General features: G+C 39.6%; 1 protein-coding gene across 3 annotated transcripts in view; it reads left to right on the top strand.

Annotated features, from left to right (window-relative positions):
• MAP3K15 (mitogen-activated protein kinase kinase kinase 15) overlaps positions 1-14118 on the top strand; it is a 70871-nt gene that overhangs the window by 18985 nt on the left and 37768 nt on the right. Inside the window, exons 4-7 of one of the 3 annotated variants that reach the window (XM_035116513.2) lie at positions 2851-2928; positions 7443-7636; positions 10201-10369; positions 11171-11277. In XM_035116513.2, the coding sequence (XP_034972404.2) occupies positions 2851-2928; positions 7443-7636; positions 10201-10369; positions 11171-11277 (548 nt within the window). Of the gene's footprint in view, positions 1-2847; positions 2929-7442; positions 7637-10200; positions 10370-11170; positions 11278-14118 lie in introns of all 3 variants that reach the window. The other 2 variants (XM_035116514.2, XM_035116515.2) reach the window with 2 other exon arrangements.

Genomic DNA, 14118 nt, shown 5'->3' with positions numbered 1-14118 from the left:
AGAGCTTACACAGCTTGGCTAAAAAAATTATTTTTGGATCTTTTTATTTAAAAAAATGCTCTCAGAAACGGGGAAGGGAAATCACAAGGCTTCGGCAGCCAGCAGCTACGGCTGTTCGGTGCATTTTTACAAGCTTTTAAAGGAAATACGTGTCTGTGGAGCGACAGCAAAATGGGGAGAGATTTTTAAGGGGGGAGTTGGCTGGCGGGAGGGGGGTTATTGCTAGTGGGTGAAGGGTCTATCAGTATGTCTTATTTTCGGGTTATGGCTTGTATTGCGCAATTGCTTAGAAATCCTGCTATGGCTTATATAATGACTACGTCTTAAAAAAGGGGAAACACGGTAGTTCAGGACCATTCTAAACCTAATACAGTCATACCTTGGAAGTCGAATGGAATCCGTTCCAGAAGTCCGTTCGACTTCCAAAATGTTCGAAAACTAAATCATGGCTTCTGACTGGCTGAAGAAAGCTCCTGCAGCCAATCAGAAGCCGCGGAAGCCCTGTCAGATGTTCAAGTTCCAAAAGAATGTTCACAAACCAGAACAATCACTTCTGGTTTTGTGGCGTTCAGGAGCCAAAACTTACAAGTTCCAGGGTGTTTGACAACCAAGGTGCAACAGTACAGGAGATTTCTGTGAATTTTTTTTATCCATTTGAGCATGATTTTAAGCTACTAGGTATCCCCCAATTGTTGGGTGGGGTGCTTGCTCTTAGTCTTCCTTTAAAAATGAAAGATGGGAAATGTTTTTTTCCCCTATCTACTCTCTGATAACAATTTGATCAATCCCACCCCCCACCAGAATGTTTAACTCAGGACTAATATTTTCAATGGAGGAAATGATTGGAAAATGAAGCTGGGAACATTTGTGTCAGCAGTAGAATGCATCTGTTGGGACATGGCCTTTGAGCTTAGTTGAGTAGTTTTGTAGGTGCTCTGAATAATAAGGATCTGGAACCAATTTAAGCCTTACACAAGTGGGAAGACTTACCAGTAGGTTTTTTTTAAACACACACAACACCCTGGGATTTGTCAATTTCTGTTGTTCTAGCAGTAAAATATTATGAGATACGAATGAAAAGCGATGTTATCCTCCTTGACTTTACAAAGCAAACAATTAATATTTTGTCTTGCTAATTTACTGCCCCTCTGAGAATCTTAAATCATGAATTATGAGCTGCTTCTAACATCCGGGAGCTAGGTTCCCAAAACAGAACTGCCCTTGCATGTAACTAAAGGTCATCCTTTTTATGCCCCTGTATGTGCCCAAAGCTCCTTGGAGAGTTGAACTCTGACTGCCATTTGCAACCATGGATGGTGTATATACAACTCTGCAGAGCCTGTCAAAGCACTTATCTGTGAAATAAATTGCAAATAACTCAGCGTAGTGGAACAGTTTCTTCTTTCTCAGAGTGTTACCATGGTGCAGTAATGGTTTTGGAAACAGATTGTGCTCCTTGATTTCTGAGGGGTCAGCATTGTTGTAGAAATACGTAAAATGTATGTCTATTATTTATGGCAGGTTGCATTATACTTCCTAACTTCTCATGACTTCCTTTTGCATAGATTGGCCAGACTAACGTATGAAAAGAGAAGCTTGCACTAGTGCTTATTGGGAGTAGATAAGAATAAGTTGCCCAAAACCTTAAAATCCAAAAATAAAATAAAAGCCTGCCATGTTTTGTTAGAGCAAATGTAACAAGAAACACAAACCCCCAACCAAGAGACAACAGGTTGTTGCAATTTTCCTAAACTAATGTGGAATTGAAAAACACATGTTTTTAAGGTGTCATGATCTCTGAAATATGCAAGACTTCACATATGGGAATTAATAGAAACAGTAATGTTTAGAAGCCCCGTATATAGAAGCTTCTATATACAGTCAAACCTCTGTTTGCGATCGCCTACGTTTGCGACCGCTTCGGTTTCCGACCACCGCAGACCCAGAAGTGTTTACATCTGGGTTCCGCGGCGCTCGGATGCGCAAAAGCGATCTGCACAGCGTGTCTGTGCACAGAAGTGCTCTATCGGCGCTTCGCGCATGTGCAGAAGCGTGCATTGGGGAGCGACCAATTCGGGGAGCGGAACGGATTGAGATGACAAACTGAGGTACCACTGTACTATACCTGTATACTGCAATACTACTTTTCTAGATTTCTTCTAGACTTCTGTGTTTTAATTTTTAAAAATGTCTGTGTTAAGGAAGAGTCTGGATTATTTGATAAATTTATGAGAGATGGCATCTGCTGACTATTGATTGTGACATGTGCAGATTAGTGTACTGCAGCTCACATATTTAAACACATGCCTTGATTGCACCATGGTTTAAGGGTGATGTGAACATGCTTGAATGAACCTGAGCGAAGCCTTTCGCTCTCATATGTACCCTCTGTTTTCCTCCTGCCATACAGAAGAAGAACTTCTCCAACAGTTAGCTATATTGCCATAGAATCTTGGGTTGTCACATCATACAAAAAGAGAGAGAGAGAGAGAGAGAGAGAGAGAGAGAGAGAGAGAGAGAGAGATGGCCAGTTAAAATGATTACTGGTTAATTAATGAAAGAAGCTTTATAACCTATGGTTTGAAAGTGGCTTGTTTTGAAAGCGACTGATACAACATTGGTATGGTTTCATCTGTGGGTTTGTAGCAAGTTGATCTACGTCTCTGCAGTTCCACTATAAGTTGCATAAACACTTAAAAGAAAAATGCTGTGCTTGATGCATCTGTGTCATATTTTGCTGTTCCCCTCTTTTTAATACATTTTTTTTCTATTCTGTGTGTCTTTTCTTTAAAATATGCATACTCCTATGATCTCCATTTTTGCGTAATGTCCCATTACAATTTGGAGTAGGCTGCAGTTGCCAACCGCAAAGCTTTTCTTCAAGTACAACTACCTCCAGAATACCACAGTGGTGGTATGATGGGCAAAGTATGTATCATTCTATTATTTCCCTGAATGTTCTATAAGTGTGGCTGTGCTCTATACTGCTTTCTCTGTTATGCTTTTGAAAGCATTCTTGCCCTGATATTTCAAAACAACGTTGAGGGCCCTTTCAGATGTACTTTCTATCGCACATGCATGACTTTCCATGCTTGTGAATCTGTCAGTATGGTCACGTACAATCCTGCTTTCAATATTGTTTATGCCTGCAAAAGGTTTTGGGTGGTCAAACAGCTTCACTTCTAGTTCAGTGCATATCCGGTAGTTTTATGGTGAAATCCCATAACTTTTTATACCACAATGTTGTGGTTTATTTTTGTCCTGCTTTGGTTGCACTTTAGTTCCTCTGGATAGCAATAATGTAGTAGCATTGGGAAAGCATCGCAGAGCAAACTAAAGCAGAATAAGTCCACCACTAATGCAGTGTTATTATGTCAAGGGCATGCTGCAGAATATATCTGCGATCAAACACCCATCTGGAGGGCCCCTTGGTTATCTCTTTGATTTCAAAATAGTTTGTTGTTTAGTTAGTATTATTTAGTTTACATGTCTGCTTCTCTCTGCTTGCTTACGTTAAGCTCCTAGCATGAGAGCCTCTGCTACATGACTCCTTCCCACACTGCATGAGAAGCCAAGGACCAAGCTTGGAGCCAAGCTTCCTCCCCATTCTGATATTGTCCCACCTTCCCCAAATGACATGGGGGAGAGCTACCACCCATGTTACCCAGTGGTAACTGCAGTGCCTCTCACGCTATCAGTGTGCTGTCATATTCTTGTTTAAATGGAAAATACTGATAACATGCAGAATTCTAAAATATAACTTGGTTGCAGATTTGCTATTTAGGTGATATTTGTCTTACTCCTTAATGCTACTGATTTAAGTTGAAATCCTGATCATGCTCCCACAGGCAATGCATTTAATAGCTTTAAAGTCATTTTAACAAATGGTGTTCTCCCATGCTTTGCAGTTATTTCTAATGAATGGTTCCTGCCTTGTCTTTGCTGTGCAGTTATATTTTTCCTCTATTACACTTTATGTTAATACAGTGGGTAGAACATTTGAATTACAGTGTACCGCATTGTAGCTACCTTTAGTTTTCCTTCTTGGGAGAACATATTTTCTTGCATTCACATTCTTCTTCTTTCAATGGGAAATTGACCCTTTGTGCTTGAAGAAAATTCTTGTATACAGTATTTACTACAATGGGAAAAAATACATGAAAGCTTTACATTCTGTTTCCTTTACTTAGCACAAGTTAGGCTTAAGACTGGGGTATTTATATGACTGCATTCTCTTGCATGAACCTGTCCAGCTGTTAAGATGGACCTCAAAGGCCCTCTTCCCTGCTGTCCCACTAGCTTCAGTTAGATTGGTGGTGACCAGAGATTGGACCTTCTCAGTTGTAGCACCCTGTTGATGGAGCCCTCTTCTCAGTGAGGCTCACCTTGTCGGCCTCGGGTAAAATTTCATTTCCCCATGCTTTTCAATATTACCTCTTAGTGCTGTTTTTAAGCTTCTGATGGACTTTTGGTTATAGTGCTGCTTTTTTGTTGTGATTACTGTGAGATGCTTTCCCCCTTACCAGGAAGCTTGGGTTAGTGGAGGGACATTGGCAGGGACATTCCTGCCCAGCTTCCAGCCACATGCTCACCAACTAAGAAGAATCAGCCTCAAAGTTAGCTGGCAGTCCAGAGAGGGAGTTGAGCTCAGGGGCAGATGAGGATACAAGTGAGTGCTTTGTGAAAAAAGAGTTTATTCAACAGGAAAAAGCTATAGCCAGTTTTGATATACTTATCAATAGAGGTATACAACTAAGTAGACCAACCGTAATTGTTTGAGGATAGCCTTGTGCCAGTTTCAGTTCTTAATGTTTTATAACAGAAGCAAGAGAAACCGCGCAAAAAATAAACCAATCAATGAACTAGGGACATTGAAGCATGAAGAGTTAATGAGTTTTCCAATTCTTTTGCAAAAAGCACTATGACCCATTTTCCTCTGAGCAAAACTACCAAATTACCTAATGTGTAGTGTTTGTTCCCTGTGATTGATTGATTGTGTGTGTGTGTGTGTGTGTGTGTGTGTGTGTATTATTTCTCCAGTCTCCTTAGATACAGATATCTAAAACTCTTAAGTTTGTTGCTATATGGGGTTTAGGAGGTAGAATGAAGGGGGTACAGTGCTTGAATTATAGAGGTAAGGGAACCCTTAATGAAATCCATGATTCACTCTAGTGTTACCATGATTAGGCCCTCGCTTTAAAAGCCTTGGGAAAACAGGGACTCAGAGCTCTTCTGCCTGCTGAACCCGCTGTCATCTGAACATCAGAATAATGTGTTTATTGAGCACACCTGATCCCACCAAAGCCCACATGATGTCCTTATTCAGTCCATGTAATTCACAACTTCTTGTGTCCTGAAAATTGTTGGAAGCAATGAGCTGGCAAAAACTTTTCCACATAGGAATTGTTTTTTTATAATAAAAGCACCCCTTCGTGTTTTTCACATTTAGCACTGAATTGTGATGGTAATATGGAATGCTTATGAGCAGATGTGTCCTACTTTTCACTCTTTGGGCTCTGTTCACAGGTTTTTAGCATACTCATCATTATAACTGTCATTCATATGCAGTTTCTTCTTTGAGATATTCTATAAGAATGAAAAATAGCTTACCCACAATCTCCCCTCATCTTCTCTCTCTCACTCACTCACACACACACACACACACTTTTGATGGCATCCTAATGCTCCCTGAAGTTGCAGAATAACATAACTGTGCAAGTTGTAGTTGGTAGGTGTGTTAGAACTGTACAGCCATGATCTTGATAACCATTCTGTGCATTGTGAGGCATGGCTCTCATGGGACTGTAATGCTGTGGCCAGCAGGTTGTGGATTTAGTGCTTAAATGTCAGTGTGCCAAAGGTTCCCTGTGTTGAACACAAACACATCTCCCTGCTCATCAGGGAGGGGGAAAACCCTTCTCACTGTGCCATGCTAGCTTCCTTTTGAATGCTCCCACACATAAATAATGTAACATCCCATCTTACAGTCATGTGATGTCCTATGTGACATTCCATCGCGAAATGCACGTGGAATCAGAACATGGCTATTGACCTCCAGAAACAGAGGTTTCTATGTTACTCTAAATATTCTGTGGCTCTTGGTTAGGTTAGCATTTGGTTTCTTCTTTCTCAGATCATGTTTCCATTTGGAAGGGACCCTGGGGATCATCTAATCCAACCCCCAGCAATGCAGGAATATGCAGCTGTTCCTTACGGGGATTGAACCTTCCACCTTGGTGTTATCAGCACCATGCTCTAACTCAGGCATCCCCAAACTGCGGCCCTCCAGATGTTTTGGCCTACAACTCCCATGATCCCTAGCTAACAGGACCAGTGGTTGGGGAAGATGGGAATTGTAGTCCAAAACATCTGGAGGGCCAAAGGTTGGGGATGCCTGCTCTAACCAACTGAGATATCCAGCTGATTCAGTACTTAGCACAGCTGAGCACACTGAATGGATCCCAATGCGCCTTCCCTCCATGGTACCTGCAATTAAAGACATGGGGACCCTCTTCCATTTGGTTGCCATAGTAGCACAAAAACAAAAAATCCACTCACAGACATTCCACTCTTCTGCCCATAAACTACCATGTTTCTAGTTATAGGGTAGTATCAAGTTAACTTTTACTCAGAGTATACCCATTATAATTAATTGACCTAACCTTGTCACGTTCATTAATTTCAGAGGATCCACTATGAGTGAAAGTTAGTTGAATAACACCCCTAGTATTAATTATCCAGAAACTTTATTACTAATTATTTATTTGTATATCGCTAAATTGCCAAAGTGGCTTCTAAGTCATTTGTAAGTATAAAACCAACTGCAAAACACTAATAAATAAACTACGCAGTAAAACAATTCCATCAGTACATTAAAATAAACGTATGCAAGTAGAATGTGTGATAAGGCCATTAAAATAGCAGAAAACAATTCAAACAGGTTTAGGTCAGGAGATAGGGGAAATGGTTGTCTAAGTAGGTGTGTTCAAAAGTAATTAGACTTTTCCTTACCTCATTTTTTTAAAAAAAACTATTTGAAATTGTTTAGCTTTACAGAAAAAGTCTTGTGTTTTTATTTCATGATAAATGCTAAACTTTACTCAAGTCTGGGGTGGGCGGAAACCTGTGGTCCTTCAGACTCTTCTCTGTCTCAGCCAGCATGATCAATGGTCAAGGAAGATGGGAACTGTGATTCAGCAGCATCTGAAGGGTCACAGCTTCCCGATTCCTAACTTAAATGATATCTGCTATGGATGGCTGTGAATATTGTGCTTTAATTTCAAACTGAGCATTTGAACTTTGCAAGGGGTGCTGGCGTTTCTGCTTATGCTGTTGCCTGTTGAATGCTCCTTGTTTCCTAAAGGGATGAACATAAAGAACCCTTAAGAGTATCATTCTTACTTTGTCCTACCGTAATAGTTTGACCCTTTGTCGTCTTTTAGGCTTCAAGTGGCAATTACTACTTCATTCCGTACATTGTAACGCCATGTGCGGATTATTTTTGCTGTGAAAGTGATGCCCAGCGGAGAGCCTCTGAGTACATGCAGCCCAACTGGGACGCCATCTTGGGGCCTCTGTGCGCTCCATTGATGGACAGGTTTATCAACCTTCTCAAGGACATTCATGTCACATCATGGTAATTTTTTACACACTTTCCTCTTTTAGCTATAGTACCGTAGCTTCCAGGATTCTTGCTGTTGTTGTTGTTGGTTTTGTTTTTGTTTTTTAAAGAAGCTCCAAGATCTTTAGCACCCATATATCTTCCCTGCCTGATACATTGGGCGGAGTCTTAATTCGAGCTAAACTGTATCCCTCTCATGCAGCTAGGTATAGTAACTTGTGGTTATTTTCCAATATACTAACAGTACATGGAAGCAGAGTTGTCAGACCAGCCCCTGGGAGAAGGGAATAAAAATAAATCTAGTATAGATTTCAAAGCCCCTGGTTGAAATAAGATGCTTTTAGACTAGTATCCTTCAATTCTGTCTGATGTTTGTTAGTCCCATGGGACTGTAACTAAAGACTTACCATGGCAGGTAAACTTTAATATATCTTAACAGTCATCAGCAGGAGTTATTTTGTTTTTGAGTAGTAAACGTTACTTACAAAACTCATTGGTAGTAACAGTAACAATGTGCTGATGTGTAAAAGCTAGCTTGCTAATTAGAGCGACGTCGGAAGACCAGATGAAGGACAAAGGGAATTACAAGTTACATTTTTGGTAGATGAGCGAAGTTGTGATCGTTTCTATAGTGGTAGAGTTCAAGGGTGGGGAACTGGTTCCAGCTAAGGGGGCCAGATTCAGAACCCATGCTGACTACTTTGACAGGTAGGTACAGCTGTCCACCTGTCAGTCACATCACCATTACATTAGGTGTTTCAACTTCAAAAGAAAAAATCGGAGCCCTCTCGTAAACGTGCTCTTGATTCTTCCTTTGCAGCCACAAGTACATTAAATTATGCTGCTATATTACAATAGGCCACTACATTAAATCAAGTTAAATTCACTTAACACTGTCCTTGCATCAGACCTCATTTGTTGTTCTGTTAGGCGACTTTGCATATGATTAAGGTGTGTTTGATTTTATATCAATTTCATATTCTATATTTAGTAATCAGTGCTTGGGTTCTGAAAAGTTTACTTTTTCATTTGAAACAGGTCCACTCCTTAAGTAGCAATGATATCAATTATGTAATTCCTCCCCAAATAATCTATTATTATTTATTAAGTTTGTTACCGACTGTTCACCATCAGGACCCAGGGCTGGTTACGACAATTTAAAATTCAATATTAAGAACAGTCGGAACAAAATTCAAGAATCTGCCAGACCTTACAAACATCTTTAGGATCCTAGTTAAATGGTTATGTCCCATTTTATTCAGTGTGGTTTACATATACCTAATTTATTTCTAATTTCACATTCTAGAGCCAGATTTTTCAGAAAACAAGAGTGTAGATTCAACTTTGGTTTGTAGGGTACATTTAATCTTGGCCAGGATCCAGAAGATAACATAAGCCTCCTACCTTGCTATAGGGTGAACTACTTTTGAAACTGAAGGTAGTTTAAAAAGCAGTTTTTGATACGTCACAATATGAAGTTCTGCCATTTTAAAAAGTTAGCAATGCCACTTTGTTCATGCAATCCCTTGGGTATACTATGAAGAATCTTAGGATTCTAGCCATTGAGTGTGATAGCTTACATACTGTTATTTACTTTCATTAAGCTTTGTTCATATATTTTTTCTTAAAGTTCAGCATTGATAGCAACCTTAGTTCTGATTCTGTTTTGATTAAAAAAATGTGTGTGTGAAGCGGGAATGGAGAGTTGGTTAGAAAAATCATACTGGCTGGTTGTATCCCTACCCTCCACAAATTCAGTGTGATTTAAGTCCTTTTTATACCTCCTAAATCATGCCTACCGTGAAACTATGCATGTTGATAACTGCATGGCGGTTAAATTATAATAATCCTAGGCACATTGCAGAGGGGGATTTACATTGGTGCTGTTGTATGTGGGGGTGGCAGGTTTAACCTTTCCCTCCCCAGCCTTTTTTCTGATGAAAATGGATCCTATTAGTGATGCTAATAAACAAATTGGGGGTGTTCTGTTGCTGAGTGCAGCGCATGGATTGAAATTTCCTCCCTCCCACATGCTTTGTATCAAATTTAAAATCCTCTGATGTGGCAACAAGCCAAGGAATCAACATAATGTGTAGTTAGCTTCTGAATATGCAGAGGGACATGGGCTCACTCCTGCTGCTTTTCTGGCCTCCTACCTCTATGGTTTTACTTTAAAAAGAGGGTTTCATTCACACCAATCTGTGCCACATGGGTACAGGTACAGCTCTGTGGCTGGGGCCTATGCAGTAATTTAGCCTTCTTGTAACATCCTCCATATTATTATTATTTTACAAAAACTATGCAGAGCTCACTGTCAGAGTAGGATCAGGGACATTCCCTCCATGGTTCTATTCTTCCTGATATGTCATCTTCACATAGCCTTTAAGGTAATTAGACCTTTCTGTTCCTAATGTTTGTTAATTGTTTTCAATAAAGAGATTTGGCATCCCTCTCCATATCTCCCAGGAAGGATCTCTCAGAGAAACCAAGGTTTAATGTTTTGGTGGTCATATTTCACCAGCCCTAGATAACAATTAAGGTAGTAATAATGCTTTCTCTGCTGTGCTTAATTCCTCTAGTACATATTACAAGGAAACTCTGTTAAATGACATTAGAAAAGCTAGAGAGAAGTATCAAGGAGAAGAATTGGCAAAGGAACTCACCAGGATTAAACTTCGTATGGATAATACTGAAGTCCTCACTTCTGACATTGTAATCAACTTACTTCTGTCATATCGAGATATCCAGGTATGTTACAGAAATACATAGTACATGTCCCCAATGTTATTTTATTAAGGTTTTACCATTTTTGGTTTTAAAATATTTTTAAAGGTGATCTTAAGTTCAGAATCATTGGGTTCTACGGAATCCGGATTCATGACGACTGTGTCGTTTTTGCCGATTTCCCTTAAAAATAGCACAAAAAAGCTCAACAACTTTGGCCCCAACAACATGTGTGTCCTGATTTTCACTGTTTGAAATATTGCAACCCTAGATATCAGTGTTTTATTTACATTAATTTGCTGCAGATGTTTCTGCCCTTTTCTGTAATGTTTGTCAACAAGATATGGAAGTTGAGGAAATGAGCCACATAACTTCTTGCTATCTGACCCTGCGATCTGAGTTTAATGTGTTGATTTTACTTAGTACCCTTCAGGTTATAATTCCCCACTAGGAGATTATGAGTAAGACTGCTTTAAAAATGCTTTCCATTGCAGTGCATGCTTGTCTTCAGCTAGAAATGCAATAATGCTTAAAGAGCAATGTCAGCCATCTAGTGGAATGGTGTAAGTGGCTTGTTAACACATGCAAGGATGCGTTCCATTCAGGATTGTGTTAGTTCATAAATTCTGGCTCCTGTGTGTTCCTTGTAGGCAGAGAATATATTTCTAGCAGATCTTGTCCTAGGATGAAGGGAGTATCAAGGAGATAGCCTATACATCTTTTTAAGTAGTTGTTGCTCATGGTCACAGAGTAAGTAAAAACCGTCTGATGGATGAATTTTGCTTAGTAATGCTTTCCTCTGTTACCTCTTTAAACTGCTGTTAGGACTATGATGCCATGGTGAAGCTGGTGGAAACACTGGAAATGCTCCCTACTTGCGATCTGGCTGATCAGCACAATATCAAATTTCATTATGCATTTGCACTGAATCGGTAAGATTTAACTCCTGTGTGAATACATTTACAGAGAGAGGTAACTATTCCATTAGTGCAAAGGCATCTTCAACTTAAAACTGTAATTGCAACCACAGACTCGGATATTTGTTACATGAAGGTGACCCAAACATTCCAAGTGTATTTCCACACCCAATCCATTCTACTTAAACAGATGACATTCCAGCCACCGCTTTTGTATCTCTTTCCCTCCCCCCCCCCCCGGAAAATATTTCAAATCTTCCTACAGACACTGTTGGACTAGATTCTGCTTAGTAGGCTGATAATTGAAGTATATGTAGCTTCTTCTTTAAAAGTGTAAGTTTAATCCATGGTGCTCTTGGAGCCATCTCTGCCATTAGAGGCCCAAGTGACTTAAGTGGCCAGGAGTGGCCTTTACAAGCTTTAGCTGCTAAGACGACTGAGGCTGCTTCTAGACTGGAAGAATATTGCCATCATGTTAGCTGCTGGGCTAAGTTCAAGGTGCTAGTGCTGGGCTACAAAATCTTATACAACTCGGGAGCAGGCACCAAAAAGATCATACAAACTTACCAGTTGGGAGGGACCCAATGGTCATCTGGTCCAACCCCCTGCAATGCAGGAATCCTAGATAAAGCACCCATGACAGATGGCCATCCAATCTCTGCTTAAAAACCTCCAAGGAAGGAGAGTCCACCACCTCTTGTGGGAGTCTGTTCAACTGCCGAACAGCTCTTACTATCAGATTGACTTATCCATCATATATCTAAGTGATCACTGTGCTCTGCAGGAGAGGGGCTCCAGCTGATAACCAGCTCATTAGGAAGTTTGTTCCACACAGTGTGAGAACTGGGTTTTTTTTTAGTGCATGCTACCCCCACATACGCAGCAATTTTCTCCCGGTATACAGTATACAGACAGGTACCCTTGTTTCTGCCTTTTTGGGTACTTATTGAATATAGGGTTGCCAGACTCAATAGAGGACAGGACTTGTGTGCCTTTAATTGCCCTGCTCTCTTTTGAGTCTGGAAACCTTAAAGAGAAACCAGCAGACCCTTTGCTTGGAAATTAAACAAAGGTTGGGTTAAGCCCAACCCAAGTTATTTATAATAGGCAAATTACCTAAGATAGTTTGCGCCACAATATGAAAATACAGCGTGTGCTTATTTTAAACGCCAATTACTTTGTGAATGGTTTCATCATACTTATTATAGGCTCAGCTGTCCTGCATTTTCATTACTGCGCAATATAGCACAGAGGTCATGTTTATAAATGATAACTCGGATAGTAAACTGTTGGTGACAGGTGCTTCAAGGCTGAAGTCATAGCCTAAATATTGTCAGTAGATGGAACATGATGAAGGATGGCCAGAGTCACTGCCAGGACTGACAACAGGCGCCCTTTAAGCCAACACCTCAAAAGTCCTCTCAGCTGCCAGGCTTTTCCAATAACAAAAGGTGTTGAGTAGTAAGAGAGAAGAAACAACTTTTGGTGCACCATAATAGATCAAGATTTTTTTTATTTAAAAAATCCCATAAGGGAAACCAAACAACAAAGGAAGCCAAACAAGGTTCCTGTGATCATGTTGTTTCAGGGGAACTTCTCAGAGCTTCCAAACAATATGCACATGCGTAATGTATGGTATAGGCTGGGATCTAAAGATTACTTTGGGCATGCTCAGTGACTTGTATGCAATTTTTATAATATTTTTTTTTTTTTTTTAAATACATTTTATTCCGATTTTCCAAATTCAACAAATTAACAAAACCAATCTTTTATACAAAATCTTATATTCACATCTTTTACCTTGCTCCGCCGAGCTATGACTTCCCCCCCTCCCTTCATGCGGTTTTCTTGTTAATTCCCTTTTTTGCAGTTCCTTTTTTAACATATTGGTCAATTCGTAAGGTTTATTTTAATCCTGCGAGAGTTTTTAATGATCTACAGTTTTTCTCCATATAGTCCACATATTTACTCCAGTCCTTTTGAAACCTTGTCTCCCCCTGGTCACGAATCTTGCATGTCAATCTAGCAAGTTCAGCATAGTCCATCATTTTTATCTGCCACTCCACAATTGTAGGTAATTCCTGTAGTTTCCATTTTTGGGCTAACAAAGTCCTAGCCGCGGTTGTTGCATACATAAACAGTGTTTGATCTTCTTTTCTAATCTCTCCTCCTATTATTCCTAACAAAAATGCTTCTGGTTTTTTTGGGAAGGTATATCTAAACATCTTTTTCAATTCATTATATAAACTTTCCCAAAATCTTTTAACTTTTTCGCATGTCCACCACATATGATAAAATTCACCATCTTTCTCTTTACATTTCCAGCAACTTTTATCACTCATTCTATACATTTTAGCTAACTTAACTGGAGTTAAATACCATCTGTACATCATCTTATATACATTTTCTTTCAAGGCAGTACATGCTGTAAATCTTAAAGTTTGATTCCATAGTTTCAACCACGCATCATATTCAATATTATGCCCCAAATCTTTTGCCCATTTAATCATCACTTCTTTTGTCAACTCATCTTTTGTATACCACTCCAACAACAGATCATACATCTTTGTCAAAAGCTTTGTTTTGCCTTCTAGCACTTCTATTTGAAATTTGGATCTTTTATCCTCAAAACCTATTTTTCTATCTTCTTTAAGCACATCATTTATTTGATGGTATTCTATCCATCCTGTTAACACTCCTTTAATGTCCTCAAAAGGTTTTAAACTCCATCCTTTTTCAGTTTTCGTCAAGATTTCCTCATACGTGGCCCGCCTCTTTTCCATATTTACTTTCTTAACTGTTAATACCTCTGCTGGTGAGACCCACCAGGGTGTTTTAGTCTCTAACAGCCTTTTA

This window comes from Zootoca vivipara, chromosome 4 (genome assembly GCF_963506605.1).
Source record: "Zootoca vivipara chromosome 4, rZooViv1.1, whole genome shotgun sequence".
In the NCBI taxonomy this organism is placed as follows: Eukaryota; Metazoa; Chordata; class Lepidosauria; order Squamata; family Lacertidae; genus Zootoca; species Zootoca vivipara.
This window is presented reverse-complemented; position numbering and strand designations above follow the sequence as displayed.